The sequence below is a fragment of the Zalophus californianus genome, chromosome 8 (assembly GCF_009762305.2).
Source record: "Zalophus californianus isolate mZalCal1 chromosome 8, mZalCal1.pri.v2, whole genome shotgun sequence".
NCBI lineage: Eukaryota > Metazoa > Chordata > Mammalia > Carnivora > Otariidae > Zalophus > Zalophus californianus.
This window is the reverse complement of record NC_045602.1, coordinates 50133781-50151342: the sequence shown is the minus strand read 5'-3', so window position 1 is coordinate 50151342 and position 17562 is coordinate 50133781. Positions and strand designations below refer to the sequence as shown.

The 17562-nt window shown below is 35.7% G+C and overlaps 1 protein-coding gene across 4 annotated transcripts in view; it reads left to right on the top strand.

Moving 5' to 3' along the window:
* The window catches only part of ALMS1 (ALMS1 centrosome and basal body associated protein), a 204113-nt gene that overhangs the window by 122280 nt on the left and 64271 nt on the right, over positions 1–17562 (top strand). For all 4 annotated transcript variants that reach the window (XM_027620974.2, XM_027620976.2, XM_027620978.2 and 1 more), the window contains 2 exons: positions 4428–4669; positions 9075–9200. In XM_027620974.2, coding sequence (XP_027476775.1) covers positions 4428–4669; positions 9075–9200 — 368 coding nt within the window. The remainder of the gene's footprint in view (positions 1–4427; positions 4670–9074; positions 9201–17562) is intronic.

The following is a 17562-nucleotide window of genomic DNA, read 5'->3' as shown; positions in this document are numbered from 1 at the left end:
CAGACACTTAATGACTGAGCCACCCAGGTGCCCCACGCTCTCTGTTTTTAAGGTTTCTGCTTATATGTTTATTTTTTCCCTTCTGTTTTGGGTTTTAACTTGATGGTCTTTTCGTACATTTCTGAGAATAAATACTTAATTTTTTTCATATTCATTAATTTTCATTAATATTTAGCCTTTTCTGATATACACAGATTTTTATGTACTTTCTCATCACCATCTTTGCTCTAAATATTTTCTCATTTCTGTTATAATTTGTTGTTGTTCCATGGGCTATGTAGAGATGTGTTTCTTAATTTCCAATTGTATGAGAACTTTCTAATTATTATTCATTTCTAGTTAATTCTATTGTGGTTATTGAGATTATATTCTAAATGATTTCAACATATTTAAATTTCTTAGAATTGCTTCACATTACAGTATATTTTTATTTTGATCAACGTGCAGTTGAGGGAGTATGCATTCTGCACTTCCTTAATGTAATATCTGTATATGTCAGTTTGGTCCACTTGATCAACTGTTACGTTGAAATCTTCATTTTTACTGAATTTTTGTCTGTTTAATCAACATTTGAGAATATTATGTTAATATCTCCTATTTTCCTTAACCATTTGGGAGTAAGTTGTTGACATGCTGCCCCATGGCATGCTGATACATCACTGTATCATTTCCTATAAAAAGAACATAATCCTACATAACCCCAGTAAAGTCATGAAAATCAGGAAAATCAGTGCTCCATTACAGACAGTATTCAGTATTCAGACTTTCTGGTTGTTCCAGTAAGGATTTTTATAATAAAAGGAGGCAGTTCAAAAATCACATGTTGCATTTAGTTGTCATGACTCTAATTTTCTTTGGTCTGGAATATTTCTTCAGTCTTTCCTTGACTTTCTTGACCTTTTGAAGATAACAGATCATTTACTTTGTAGAATGTTTTTCAATTTGGGTTTCTCTGATGTTTCTCCTGATTAGGTTTGGGTTAGGAATATCACAGAAGGGACATTGAATTCTCATCATATGTTATCAGATGTTGCACAATTTTCATTTGTCCCCCTGCTGACAATTATGACATTAATTACTTAAGGTTATGACTGCTAGGTTCCTTCACTGAAAATTACTCTTTTTCCCTTTGTAATTACATATTTTGTGGGAGGTACTTTGAAACTATGTGAGTATCTCATTCCTTTGCAAATTTTTAGTTTGTTTATTATATTCATACAGAATCATGCTTTCTTATTCATGGGTCTATTACTTTTTTCTTCACTTTTTACTTTAAAAATATATAGACTCACAAGAGATTACAAAAATAGTTTAGAGAGTCCCAGGTTCCCATCACTCAGCTTCTCCATTGGTAATATCTTACGTAACTTTAGTACATTATCAAAACCAGGAAATTGATACCGATACAATGCAGATAACTAGACTACAGACTTTCATCAGATTTCACCAATTTTTGCATGCAGTTGGTTTTTTTTAAATGTATATGTGTATAATTCTATGAAATTTAATCATATAGATTGGTGTAACTACTACCATAATCAAAATATAGAAGTGTTTTGTCATCACAAAGGAATTCCTTGTACCTGTCTGTTTATAGTCACACTCCTTCTCCCTGTCCCCTGCCTTCTTTAAGCCCTGGAAACTAGTGATCTGTTTCTTTACTGTATGATTTCATCTTTTGGAGAATGTTCTATAAATAGAATCATATAGCATGTAACCTTTGGAATTAACTCTTTTTACTCAGCCTGATGACCTGGAGATTCATCTAAGTTATTATGTGTATCAATAGTTGTTTCTTTTTATTGCTAAGTAGTATTCTAATGTATGAATATATCACAGTTTATCCTGTAGAAGAACATTTTGGTTGTTACCAATTTTTTACTATTACTAATATGTACTATGCTGTGAAATTCATGTACTTATTTTTACATGAACATAATTACTTCTCTAAGTCAGTGATTCTCAACCAGGTGAGACTTTGGCCCCAAGGTGACATTTGGCAATATTAGAAGACACTTTTGATTGTCACAACTAGGAAAGAATTTTCTCTTGGCATCAGGACTGCTGATGAATATCCTAGAATACAGAGGACAGTCCGCACAAAGAAGAATTTGGTTCAAAATGTCAGAAATGCCAAGGTTGAGAATCTCTGCTCTAGGATACATGCCCAGGAGTGTGATTGATGTGTTATATAGTATGTATATGTATATTTTATAAGAAACTTCCAAGCTAGTTTTCACAGTGGTTGTATCATTTTACATTTCTACTAGCAAAGTATGAGGGATCCAGTTACTCTACATCCTTCTCAACAATTGGTACTCTCAACATTTTTTATTTTAGCCGTTCTAACAAGTATATAGGGGGATTCATTGCCATTATAATTTGCATTTCCCTAAATAGCTAATGATGATGAACATTTTTTCATGTGCTTATTTGCCATCTGTGTGTTTTCTTTGATGAAGTGTGTGTTCAAGTTGTTTTGCCAATTTTTTTTTAAGATTTTTATTTATTTGAGGGAGAGAGAAAAAGCATGAGCTGGGGAGGGGCTGAGGGAGAGGGAGAAGCAGACTCTCCACTGAGCAGGGAGCCTCATGTGGGGCTCAATCTCAGGACTCTGGGATCATGACCTGAGCCTAAGGTAAATGCTTAACCGACTGCGCCACCCAGGTGCCCCTCAGGTTGTTTTGCCATTTTCTAATTGCACTGTTTTTTTTAACTATTGAATTTAAAGTTTTTATTTATTCTGGATACATGGTTTTGTTGGATGTGAGATTTGCAAATATTTTACATCTTAAAAAATCATATTTTCTTATTATGTTCAATGTTACTATTGTACTTTGTTTTCATTCTGAAAATTTGGTGGCCAGTGGCAGTCCCTTCAAGCTGTCTTCTGTATCCATTTTACATGTCTCTGTTATCTTTTGAACGTGTCTTTGCTTTCTGGGATAAGAAGACATTTCAGACTCTTGTAGTTTTCCATCCTCTGGAATTGGCTGTTTCTCCAAGGAGCCTGGTTATTTCTAGTGGAAGGAGATATTTAGAAGCCAAGATTTGAGCACTAGGTGTACACATTTCTATTGGGTTTTTCCCAGCCCTCTTGGTGGCATTGTGTAGCCACACACATACACACACACACACGTGCACTTGTTTTACATTTATTTCTTCTCTATATATTCCTCTCTACCCAGGCAGAGAGGCCTACTATTAGAAATTAAAAGCCCAAGTATTTATTTATTTGATCAATCTCTCATTGTATAACTAATGTCCCATCTCTCTTGCCATCCTCTCCCCAGCCAGGATTCTGACTCACCACTTGGATTCTGACTCTCCACTCAGGCTACCTCTTTGTGTGGATGAACCTCTCACCCTGCTTGGGCTTTGACACTCCATGCTAGGCTACCCCTCAACATGGATAACTTCCCTGCAGCTTGATCTCTGACTTCCACCCCCCAATGTTTTTTGTTCCAGGACCCAATGTATATCACATTCCCTTTAGTTAGCTGTCATATCTCTTTAGTCTTCTTTTGTCAATGGCAGTTCCTTGTTCCTTGTTTTTCATGATTTTGACAGTTTTGAGAAATAATGGTTAATCTGTGTTCGGCTGATATTTTTGGATGATTAGACTGGAATTATGGGTTTTGGCAAAAAATACCATAGAAGGGAAGTCCCCATCTCTTCACATCATAGCAGAGAGTATGCGACATCCACATGACAGTGTTGGTGATGTGAACCATCATCACTTGAATAATATGGTGTTTGTTATGTTTCTCCACTGTAAGATTACTATTTATCCCTTTTTATTACTCTGTTCTTTGGAATCCAATTAATAAGTCCAGCCTATACCCAAGGGAGAAGGGAGAGATTAATGTTCATCTCTTTGGATGGGGAGGTATCTGCCTATATTTTTCTGGAATTCTTCTATAAACAACATTTGTCTCCTCTCATTTTTTTAAATCATTTATTTGCTCTATTCTGTTTTAATATTAATTCTCTAAAATCTTAGTACATAATTACAATCTTAAAAACCTCTGGTTCCCCCACTGACAATAAACTTCTTGAGGCAAGTCTTTATTTCTTATTTATTTTTGTACACTCTATGCATTTAGCACAGTCCCTTAATTTATAGTAGACTTTAAGTAATTTTTTAAAAATGATTATATTTTTACTTCAACTGAAAAGTACCATTTCCTCAGCTAAATTATATAATAGTATTCTAAGTTGAAATTTAAAGTAGATTTTTAAATGAATAAACTCATGTATCATTGCGTTATAGTAAGTATTTAAGATAGCAAAGGGTACTGCTGAAATAACCATTTGAGGTTGATGTATCTCCACAAAATATTCCTTGAATCTACCTTTGGAAAGAGATTACAGTATTTGATAAGCCACGGATATTACCTTCTGTGTCCTTTTTCTTTTTTGTTCAGACCATCAGAGGTGATTAAGACCCCATTTTCTGCCTTCCCTGGAAAATTGTCATCTGATGCAGTCACTCAGATAACAACAGAAAGTCCAGGAAAAACCATGTTTTCATCTGAGATTTTTATTAATGCGGATGATCATGGACTTGAAATTCCAGAGCCCAGTGCCCAGAAGCTGGGCAAAGTTCCTACCAGATTTGCTTCATCATCTTCAGTCCAACAGATTACTCGTCCTCATGGCACAGATGGTAAGAGAATGTGATTACATTTTAGGTCATATTACCAACTTCTGTAGGAAATGATCCCAGAAATTTGTGAGGGGGTCTTTGTAGTCAGAAAACCTAATTTTAATTTTAAACATTAGGCTCCACATGATTCTATCCATCTTTTATTTACAGAGCTATGAAAGGAGTGTGATTATGTTTTTGCCTTAATTTCTAGAGGAGTTAACAACTTATGTGGGACTCATGCTGCTTGTAGTTGACTTATTTTTATCTCATGATACTTAAAATTTAAAGACTGGAGGTCTTGTTTTAGGTGGGCAGGTGAATTACTGCCATTTTGTATTATATTAAATGTTACATACTGTAATAAATAGATGAAAATACATGTAATAGTGCAAACATAATACCAGTCTGTTTCTTGCTTATAAAACAATGACCAGGGACCCAGACTGACTGTGGCCCTGCTGTCTTTAAAACACAGAATCCATAATTACCTTAGATTCACCATCACAGTCAACTAGAAGGGACAAAACATGGAGAAGCACATGTGCTAGGCCTGGAAGTGGCTCAGATCACTTTCTCCTAGCTAGGAAATGGTTTAGCTGTGATTTTGAGGATAAAGAAGTGGATTTTGGAGCGCCTGGGTGGCTCAGTTGGTTAAGTGTTTGCCTTCGGCTCAGGTCATAATCCTGGAGTCTGGAATCAAGTCCTGCATCAGGCTCCCTGGTCAGTGAGAAGCCTGCTTCTCCCTCTGCTTCTCTCTCGCTCTCTCTCTCTCTCACTCTCACTCTATCTCGAATAAATAAATAAAATCTAAAAAAAAAAAAAAGGTAGATTTTGATGAACAGCTAGCAATCTCTACCCAAAGGTCTACATTTAGAGTGTTCATATGCTGTGACAGTGGTATTTCAGTAGTGCTTATACTATAAAACATTGAAAATAGAGCATGTTTTTTCTTTTCCAGACCAATAACAGGAAAATTAATAATTAAGTTCCCATTCTTCCCTCAAGTGAGAGTGGGAACTTTAAGTTACTAATTTAAGGGCGCCTGGGTGGCTCAGTTGGTTAAGCGACTGCCTTCGGCTCAGGTCATGATCCTGGAGTCCCGGGATCGAGTCCCGCGTCAGGCTCCCTGCTCGGCGGGGAGTCTGCTTCTCCCTCTGACCCTCCCCCCCTCATGCTCTCTCTCTCTCTCTCTCTCTCACATTCTTTCTCTCTCTCAGATAAATAAATAAAATCTTAAAAAAAAGTTACTAATTTAAGAATTTAATAGTTTGCACAAGTCTACTGAAAATATTATTTTAAGTTTTCCTCCTTATGCAAAAAGGTTATCTGTCTATAGATAAAGATGGGATATGCCTAAATATATAAAGAAAATTTCTTGGTTCAGCATTCAACTTTGAATGAATTTAATTTAAACAAGTACACTTATATGTTAAGATGGTTTTAATTCTTATACATTTTTAAGGTAAAATAACGTACCCCCAAATCTACAGTTTAATAAATATCACAAAGAACATCTTTGTATGTCAGTTACCTAGTGCCACAGTGATACTGGAAAACAACCTCACAAATCTCTGTGCTTTGTAAAACAAACATTTGCTTTTTTCACTCATGGGTTTTGTGATTCAGTTCAAGTTTGGCTTTAGGCTACAGAAATGGTTTGGGTCTGTTCCATATGCCTTGTTCTTAAACCCAACCTAATGGAACAATACCTACCCTGGGTTATATTGTTCTCATGGTGATGCCAGAAGCGCAAGAGGGGAAATCCAACTGTGAAAGTGTGTTTTAAACCCCTACTCACATCAAATGCATCGATTTATATAGCGGCCATAATTTATGTTTTCACCTTTGCATACAGGACCTGGGAGAAAGGATTCCTTTAAATGGTTAATGTCATTTGGCTTACTGATAAAATATTATTTTTAATACTGTGTATTTAAAAGTAAAATTTTGTGAGGGTTTTTTTGTATGAAAACAACTTACAAAGAATAGTATGTTAAACACATGACTTTGCTCAATACTCTAACAAATTCAGAATAATATACTATATGTGTATATTTGGTTCTATTTTCCAAGTTTTTGAAAAAATAAATTTTATAGTTGAATTTTCTTCTTTACCCTTCTCTAATCTTTTCTTTTTCTTTCCTAAGAGCAACCATTATTTGCCATGTAGTCACTTCTTCCCCCATAGGCAGCCAGGCCAAAGTAACCTTAAAACTATTGCATCCAAACATAAAGTTGTCAAGAATTTTGAAAAGCCACTTATCTGTCTCATAATTCTCCAGCTCTGTATGACAGCCATTCTTGCTCTGTGCCCATTGTAATCCTGCCCACGTGTTGTTATTCATTTTTTTTGTAGCCTTTCAACTAGTAAATTTAACCATCACTATCAAGTTTTATATACACTGGTAGAGGAAGAAAATTAATAAATCAGTATTCTAACAATGACTACAGTAATGACCAAATAGAAGTGGAGGCTATAGCCTATTTTTTCTGTTTAAAATTTCCCCTCATGTATGCACTTTTTTGTTTCCCCTGACTTCAGAGAGACAAAAACAAGTGTGTGTGTGTGTGTGTGTGTGTGTGTGTGTGTGTGTGTATCTCCTCTATAATAATCAAATTATTAGACGTTTTAGAAAATATTTTAGCAGTTAGTGTTTTTAAAAACAAACTTTATAAATGGTATAATTTTTCACTCTCTAATCAGAGAATTTACCTGAGCTGGGGCAGCAGGGGAAAATGGATATGCTATAAATAGGAAAATCTTTATTCACAGAATTCTTTATAATTGAAAATTTAACTCAGCTTAAATTTTCAACATTAGGAGAAGTGTTAAATACATTTAATCTGTAATATAGCCATATAAAATGTAAAGATAGGAAATAAAATGAATGTTTTATTATAAATGCTAAGTAGAAACACTGAATTCCGTATTGTACAAAGTATATGCAGACAACTGTGTATACTCATAAGACAGAGAGAAAGGATACATAGGAAATATATTAAAATGTTAATAACAGTTATCTTTGAGTGGTAGGACTTTGTCTTTTTTACTTTTAGGTATTCCTTTTTTTTAATGTTGGGGTAATTAGCATGTCTACACTATTGAGTATTTTAATTCATAAGCATGGTATATCTACTCATCTGTTTTTAATTTTACTCATCAACATTTTGCAGTTTTCAGTGAAGAAATCTTTTCTTACATTTATTCATTAGATATTTGATGTTATATTTTTTATGACATTGTATATGGTATTTTTTCCTGTGTGGTTTTACTGGTATATAGAAATATAATTGTATTTCTTTATACCAATATCATGTGCAGTGACTGTGCTAAATTCACTGTTATTCCTACTGGTTTATATTTGATGGCAATAACTACTTAAAAAGGTTCTAATCATAATTATTAGGGCAATGCAAATTTTTACCATAATGATATGCCACTACACACCCTTTAGAAAGCTAAAATTTAGTAACAACAACACAGCTAACTGTACCAAGTATTACTTTTATGTATTTTCTTAATGTCGAGAATTTATACTTCTATAATGGAAACTTTATTTTAAAAAAAAAAGAAACTTTATTTTGAAGATCTGTCATGTAGAAGAGAATTTGACTTATTTTCTGACTCTTGGGACAGAATAAGACCATAAGACTGGTAGTAAGGGGTTAACGAGTTTGAGTTCAGTATAAGATAAAGTGGTTTTTAGTTAAAGCCATCTGTACATGGAATAGATTGCTAAAATACTCATCTAATGAGGCCTACCCTACCACCCTGTTTAAATTGCATCCTGCCCCGATTTCCCCAGTAGTCCTACCCCTCAACATTTTCTAATTGTCTTTTTTATATAACTTGTAATTTATTAAAATACTAAATAATTTATTTAATATGTTTGTTGTTTACCTCCTTCCTCTAGAAGGAGGAATATGACCAAATAGAAGTGGAGGCTATAACCTATTTTTTCTGTTTAAAATTTCCCCTCCTCTATACACTTTTTGTTTCCCTTGACTTCAGAGAGACAAAAACAAGTGTGTGTGTGTGTGTGTGTGTGTGTGTGTGTGTGTGTGTATAAATATATATATAAATCTCTATAATAATCAAATTATTACTTTGGCACAGATGTATACCTCCTCCCTCTAGAATGCTAGCTCTTCTTGAAGGCAGAGATATTTTTCTGTTTTAGTCCACTGATACATCCTAAGAATCTTTTTTTTAAGTTTATTTAGGTAATCTCTACACTCCATGTGGAGCTTGAACTCACAACCCCGAGATCAAGAGTTACATGCTCTTCCAACTGAGCCAGTGAGGCACCCTGATATATCCCAAGAATCTTGTATACTGCTTGGCACATGAAAGGCACTCAATATTTATTCAGTGAATTAATAAATATTTTCTTATTAATTGTTCTGATCTTTATCTCCTTAGCCCAACCTTCACTGTTGCCATATAAGCCTCCTGGTATTACGAGGATGTACTATGTTCCACAATTAAAACAAATTCCTTCATCTCTGGATTCCAGATCAGATACCACCATTGAGAGCTCACACTCAGGTATTATGCATAAATTATTTAGAATTTTATTTTTTGAAATTTTACTTGGGGATTGGCTGGTTAATTCTAGAATGACATATGAAAGCTCAATGATATTTAATCCTTCAGTGAAATATGGAGATTTTCATGTCTCAGTCTCTGGTTCAGAAAAGTGAGTTATTTGGTGAGATGTATTATGTATATGAAAACATTTAATAAGTATTTAATGAAGAAATTTTTATGGGTTAATTGTTTGGGTTAGTGGACTTCATTTCAGACAAAGGTTTCCAAGTTTTTTCTGTTCACAGTGCCCTTAGTATTTTGGTAATTTTTTTGTTCTCATCATTATGTAGAACACATATAAACACAAGAAGTATTTTTTCAAATAGCTGTAAGTTATTAAGACATAAATACTTATTGTTTTGATCTAACAATAAACAAAAATATTAGGTATTTCCTTTTAGTTTTGGGTTTTGAAAGAAAATATTTTACTTTGTTTATAAATAACCACAGTTACTTACTAATGCGATATGTGCAGCTGTTAGAACACTGTACAGCTTCTCAAACCTTGAGATGAAATTTTACACAGCCACGGTTATTTGCTGCTTTTACTACAGAAACTGTCAAAAATCTAGTGTAAAGATACAACAGCTTGAAAGGAATGTGGCATTATCTAATATTGAAACTTTACTTTGAACTAGTAGCTTGTGCACTGTATACTAGATACCAGTTATCACTGTTGTTTCCTTAAAATCTGAAAATATCCCAACCACCCCTATGAGATCACCACAGGGGAACTGCAGATTTAGAAAATGAATAGCACCCCCTGCAGCAATTCAATAAATATTTCCTGTGGGGATTTTAAGATAAGAATACTGAGTTGGTGTGGTGTGGGGTTTTGATTGATGGAATAACATTTAGAGTGGTTCATGGGAGATGACCCGGTTCAGTTTAGATATAAATTTTTTTTCATGATTTGTCAGTAGACATCTTTGTATGTGTAGAAATTACACACAAATGAGAAATTTTCCCTAGTCTTAGGCAGATTTTTTTGGGTTAACTTTAAGAGGACCAAGCAAGTATCTAATGGTAACTAAGTTAAAGTGCCTGGTACAGCTGCTTCTAATTCTCCACTATGATGCTACTGAAAAAAAGAACCATAAAAATGCTCATATTACCAAATGATAGGATTAATTAGTAAGCCTATAACCAGGAACTAGAAGAAATTTCCACTGCACGCAAGGCTATGATTTTAAAAACACACTTAATGGAGATTTATTCCTGGGTTGCAAGGGTGGTTCAGTATTTACAGATGAATCAATGCAATACATCACATTAATAAAAGAAAAGAACCATGTGATTATTTTCAATAGATGCGGAGGAAGCATTTGATAAAGTACAAAATCCATTCATGATAAAAACCCTCAACAAAGTAGGTTTAGAGGAAACATACCTCAACATAATAAAGGCCATATGTGAAAAACCCACAGCTGATATCATCCGAAGTGGGGAAAAACTGAGAGCTTTTCCTCTAGGGGCAGGAACAAGACAGGGATGTCCACTCTCACCACTTTAATTCAACGTAGTACTGGAAGTCCTAGCCTCAGCAATCAGACAACTCAAAGAAATAAAAAGCATCCAAATCAGCAAGGAAGAAGTAGAACTTTCACTATTTGCAGATGACATGATGCTATATATAGAAAACCCAAAAGACTCCACCAAAAAACTCCTAGAAGTGATAAATTCAATAAAGTCACAGGATAATAAAATCAACATACAGAAATTGTTGCATTTCTGTATATCAGTAATGAAACAGAAGGAAGAGAAATTAAGGAATCAGTCTCATTTACAGTAGGCACCAAAAACAGTAAGATAACTAGGAATCAGCCTAACCAAAGAGTTGAAAGACCTGTACTCCAAAATTGAAGATGACACAAAGAAATGGAAAGACATTCCATGCTCATGGATTGGAAGGACAAATACTGTTAAAATGTCTATACTACCCAAAGCAAACTACACATTTAATGAAATCCCTGTCAAAATATCAGCAGCATTTTTCACTGAGCTAGCACAAACAGTCCTAAAATTTGTATGGAACCACAAAAGACCCCAGATAGCCAAAACACAACCTTGAAAAAGAAAAACAAAGCTGGAGACATCACAATTCCGGACTTCAAGTTATATTACAAAGCTATAGTAGTCAAAACGTATGGTATTGGCACAAAAATAGCCACATAGACCAATGGAACAGAATAGAAAACCCAGAAATGAAGCCTCAATTACATGGTCAGTTAATCTTCGACAAAGCAGGAAAGAATATCCAATGGAAGAAAGACAGTCTCTTCAATAAATGGTGTTGGGAAAACTGGACAGCAGCATGCAAAAGAATGAAACTGGAACACCTTACACCATATACAAAAATAAATTCAAAATAGATTAAGACCTAAATGTGAGACATGAAACCATAAAAATCCTAGAACGGAACATAGGCAGTAATTTTTTTGACATCAGCTGTACCACCTTCTTTCTAGATATGTCTCCTGAGGCAAGGGAAACAAAATAAAAAATAAACTATTGGGACTCTTATCAAAATAAAAAGCTTCTGCACAGGGAAGGAAACAATCACCAAAACTAAAAGGCAACCTATGGAATGGAAAAAGATATTTGCAGATGACATATCTTCATAAATATATATATATAAAGAACTTATAAAACTCAACACCCCAAAAATAAATAATCCTATTAAAAATGGGCAGAAGACACGAATAGACATTTTTCCAAAGAGGATATGCGGATGACCAACAGACACATGGAAAGATGCTTACATCACTGATCATCAGGGAAATGCAAATCAAAACCACAATGAGAGATCACCTCACACCTGTCAGAATAGCTAAATTCAACAACAAGAAACAATAGGTGTTGATGAGAATGTAGAGAAAGGGGAACCCTTTTGCACTTTTGGTGGGAACGCAAACTGGTGCAGCTACTCTGGAAAGCTCTATGGAGGTTCATCAAAAAGTTAAAAATAGTACTGTCCTATGATCCAGCAATCACACTAGTGGGTATTTACTCAAAGAATACAAAAATACTAACTTAAATGGATATATGCACCCTGCTATTTATAGCAGCATTATCTGTAATAGCCAAATTAGGGAAACAGCCCAAGTGTCCATTGATTGATGAATGAATGAATAAAGAAGACGTAGTACGGGGTGCCTGGGTGGCTCAGTTGGGTAAGCATCTGCCTTTGGCTCAGGTCATGATCTCGGGTTCCTGGATGAAGCCCCGTTTTGGGCACCCTGCTCAGTGGGGAGTCTGCTTCTCCCTCTGCCCCTATCTCTGCTCATGCTCTCTCTTTCAAATAAATAAATAAAATCTTTAAAAAAGTGTATATATACAACAGAACATTACTTAGCCATAAAAAAAGAATGATATCTTGCCATTGGCAACAACATGGTTGGAGCTAGAGAGTATTATGCTAAGCAAATTAAGTTAGAGAAAGACAAATACCATATGATCTCACTCATGTGGAATTTAAGAGACAGAACAAATGAGCAAAGGGATTAAAGGGGGGACAAACCAAGAAACAGACTCTTAACTAAAGAGAACAAACTGATGGTTACCAGAGGGGAGGTGGTTGGGGGGATGGATTAGATAGGTGATGGAGATTAAGGAGGGCACTTGTGATGAGCACTGGTGAGGTATGGAAGTGTTGAATTGCTATATTGTATACCTGAAAGTAATATTACACTGCATATGAACTGGAATTTAAATAAAAACACAATGGGAAAAAAAGACACAATCATTTAATGGCTACCAGAAAGGAAACTTTGATCACTCTTCCACTTTCAACCCCCAGTTCAGAAGACAGAAAGAATGCCTGTAGCAGTAAAAATGTGATCAGATGTCTCAATAGTTTTTGAAGCCTCTATTGTCCTACTATATGTTTATGTCCCTAACTCTCATCTAGTTGGAGACATTAATTTTGAGAAAAATTGGACAGTGGTGGAAAGAGAAAATAATTCAGGGATGGTACATTGTATCCTGAGAAATAGTGTCCCTGTAAATAAAGTACTGAATATATCAGTAAGACAGAAGGAGATCCAATAACTACACACACACACACACACACACACACACACACACACTTCAGATTGTAGTTTTCATGTTCTCTGTCTATTCTGAGAGTGGGGGAGTTGACCATAGTAAGATCCTTTCTTAAACCAGTAGAGCTACTCTAGATGAAAACCTAGGAATTGTTCTAATAGCTGTTAATTAATATATCGTGCATCTATAGATATGAGAAGGATCCAATTAACGTTTGGGGCCAAGGGTAAGTCATATACCATTAGTAGCAAATATTTGGGCCAAATAGATTTTTCCTCAACTGAGAATGCATAAACATTTAAATTAATGAAATCCCTAAAATATAAACAAGGCAAAAGTAACAGCCCCCCAAAGAAAGAGATCAATGTTAGAAATTTATGTATTATGCCCAGTAACATTAAGTAGAACAAGACTCTATATTAGATAGTAAGTTCTGAGACATGTCTTTTTTTTTTTTTTTTTGGTAAGTCATTTTATACCTCATACCAGTATTCATTTTAGACATTCAAATATTTATACATTGATAATCACTGTATAGAAGCGAAAAGCCAGAGGGAGAGAACTGGCTGGATCGTTTAAAGGAAGTGGGGCATTACAGCAGAGAAAATGGTGGAGTAAAGACCTAAGATTTCGCCCCTTGGTAAAAGCAACAAAAATTGGCAAAACTTCAGAAAATTTTTCCAAAATTCTGGAAATTAACCAAAGGCTTACAGCAGCCCAATGAACACTTATTCAAGAGAAATGATTGTATCTTGGTAAGAACAGTAAGCTTTGTGGCATTTAACATCCCCTAGTCCCATCCTCACACTCAGCTCAGTAATAACCTTGAAAAATATCAGCCTGCTTTCCCAGGACTGGAGGGAATAGAACAGAGCCACACCTGTTTCAAAACTTCATTCCCAAAGAATTGTCAGTACTTGATCTGTCTGGTGGTTCCCTGGAAGATGCCATTCAAAAGACCTGTCTTTGTTTAATCTCATTCAGAGCTATCCAGTGTTAAAAGCCTGTGTGTGTGTGTGCATGTGTGTGGGTGTGCATGGGGTGTTTGTCAAGAACATTTACAGGCAAATGTTTTAGTGTTATAATGCCTGAGGTGATAGGCAACAACTGAGGCAAACAATAGACTAACCCAAAGCTTAAAGGTAAAAACCAAGGATGAGATGTCCATAGATGTTTTGAAAAGCTTTGACAGGGGTGCCTGGGTGGCTCAGTTGGTTAAGCATCTGCCTTTGGCTCAGATCATGATCTCAGGGTCCTGGGATCAAGCCCTGCATTGGGTTCCCTGCTCGGCAGGGAGCCTGCTTCTCTCTCTCCCTCTGCTGCTCCCCCTGCTTGTGCTTTCTCACCTGCTCTCTCTCTCTCTCTCTCTGTCAAATAAAATCTTTAAAAAAAAGAAAAGAAAAGCTTTGACATATTCCTGGGACTCTAGAAGACTGTTTACATGGATAAGCCTACGTGTATTCTCAGGGAAGACCTGAAAAGACCCTACCCTTTATCTCTGGTTGTGCTTGAGTCTCTCTCTAAGAAGAAAAAGAAGGCTAAGGCAGAGTTGACAACTGCCTGGCTCAAAGTTGAAGGCATGCCGTGATATGCACGAAAAACCCATTTGCAAATCTTCCTGATTTACTGGTTCTAGGTGTTTAAGGAAATCTTTGTTTAGACATTAACTGACCACTAAACTAGTTGAGTAGAAACTTGAATAGTTTTACAGAATTCATTCAGAGAAGTTACTTTAAAAAATAACATAAAGCAACAACAGCAAACTTTGGGGAGTGGATGGAATCTGATTTCTGATATTACCATATTTTATTATTTAAGATGTTAAGTTTCAACAAAAAAATTACAAGCTATGAAATTAAAAACCAAAAAATAGGATTCATAGGCAAGAAAATAACAGTTTAGGAATTGTCTCTAGGAAATTCCAGATGTTAGACTTACTAAACAAAGACTTAATTAGCTATTTAAAATATGTTCAAAGAACTAAATGAAACCATATCTAAAGAACTAAAGAGGGGCACCTGGGTGGCTCAGTTGGTTAAGCATCTGACTCTTGATTTTGACTCAAGTCATGTTCTCAGGGTCGTGAGATTGAGCCCCACATTGGGCTCTGCACTGGGCGTGGACCCTGCTTAAGATTCTTTCTCTTACTCTCCCTCTGCCCCCCCGCTCCTGCTCATGTGCTTGCTCACTCGCTCACGCTCTCAAAAAATAAATAAATAAAAATAAAGAACTAAAGTATGAGAACGGTGTCTTAACCAAATAGATAATATCAATTAAAAGTTGCAAATTACAAAAAGAGATCCAAAGAGAAATTCTGGAGTTGAAAACACAATAAATAGAATTTAAAATTCACTAGGAAAGCTCAGTATCAGATTTGAACAGGCAGAAGAAAGGATCAGTGAATGTGAGGATAGGCCAATTGAGATTATTCAGTGTGAGAAACAACAACAAAAAAAAAAAATGAAGAAGGAGCAGAATCTCAGAATCCTGTGGGACACCATCAAGAGTACTATTTTACATAGAATGGGAGTTCCAGAAGGAGAGACGATGAGACTGAAAGAATGTTTGGAGAAATAATGACAAAAACTGCCCAAATTTTATAGCTACTATTAATCTATACATCTGATAAGCTGAAGGAAACCCAAACAGGATAAACTTAAAGAGATCCACAATTAAACACATCATAATTAAACTGTTCAAAGACAAAGATAAAGAGAATGTTGAAACCAGCAGGAGTACAAGGGATCTTCAATAAGATCAATAGCTGATTTCTCATCAGAAAACTTTGGAGGACAGAAGGCATCGCAATGACATATTCAAAGAGCTGAAAGAAAAACTATCAACCAACAACTCTCTATCTAGCGGAACTACCCTTCAAAAAATGAAGGAGAAATTAAGACATTCTCAGATAAACTGAGTTTATTGGTAACAAACTGACCTATAGGAAATACTAAGGGGATTCTTCAGTGGACACTACCAGTAATTTGAATCCATATTAAAAATAAAGAGCACTGGGAGCGCCTGGGTGGCTCAGTCATTAAACGTCTGCCTTCGGTTCAGGTCATGATCCCAGGGTCCTGGGATCGAGCCCCACATCAGGCTCCCTGCTCCGCGGGAAGCCTGCTTCTCCCTCTCTCACTCCCCCCTGCTTGTGTTCCCTCTCTCACTGTGTCTCTCTCTGTCAAATAAATAAACAAAATCTTTAAAAAGTAAAAAAAAAAATAAAGAACACTGGTAAAGATAACTACACAGGTAAATAATAAAAGACAGTATAAATAAATGTATCTTTGCTTATAATCCCATTTTCTTTCATACGACTTTAAAGACAAATACATAAAACAATAGTAATAAATCTCTGTTGTACAAAAATGTATAGCGATATTACTTATGAAAATAAATAGCATAAAGAAGGGAGGAGACAGAGCTATACAAGAGAAAAGTTTTTGTATACTGTTGAAATCGGTATTAATCCAAAAAGATTGTTAATTTATACTAAAATGTGAGTGGTAATTCCTGAACAACCACTAAGAATATAACTAAAAAATATATAATAAAAGACTCACCATAGGAATTAAAATGCTATACTAGTAAATATCTATTTAGCATGGAAGAAGACTCCACACCAGGCACCCCAGACATGCCCCGCACTGGGAAAATAAATCCCCATAACATTTAGCTTTGAAGACCAGAGGGGCTTAACTTCTCGAGTTTTGACAATCACTGGGGCTTAACACCGTGAACTTTAAAAACAAGCAGGTTCTGCTTTGGGATAGCCAGAGGGCAATAGGAAACTGAGTCCCCACTTTTGAAGGGACAGCACAACAGCCCTTCTGAGATACAATGTAGAAGCAGTAGTTTGGAAAATGCCTAGAGGATATGGGAAGATCTATTTACTAATCTCAGGTGTGCTGTAGGAGCAAGGATGTTTAGATTTCTCCAAGAACAAAAGAGCTAGTGCCATTTCTCTTCCCCATCTGCAATCCTAGATACATGCACATTTGCTGGAAGAAGCACGAACACTCTCCACCCAGTTTTGTTAATAGGATGCCCCACTCCCATGTTGTACCCCCATGGATCTGCCCCATCCAAACTGCTCTCAGCAGAAGTTCTCCAAAAGGTTCCAGGTCTTCTCCCACAAGCATACCAACACATACCTGACTTTGCTAACAGTGTGTCCTGCCCCCACATTCTCCTGCGGATTTGCTCCATCTGACCCACCTTTGGCAAGAGTCCATCCAAAGTGGCACCAGACAGAAGTATGGCATTGTGCAAG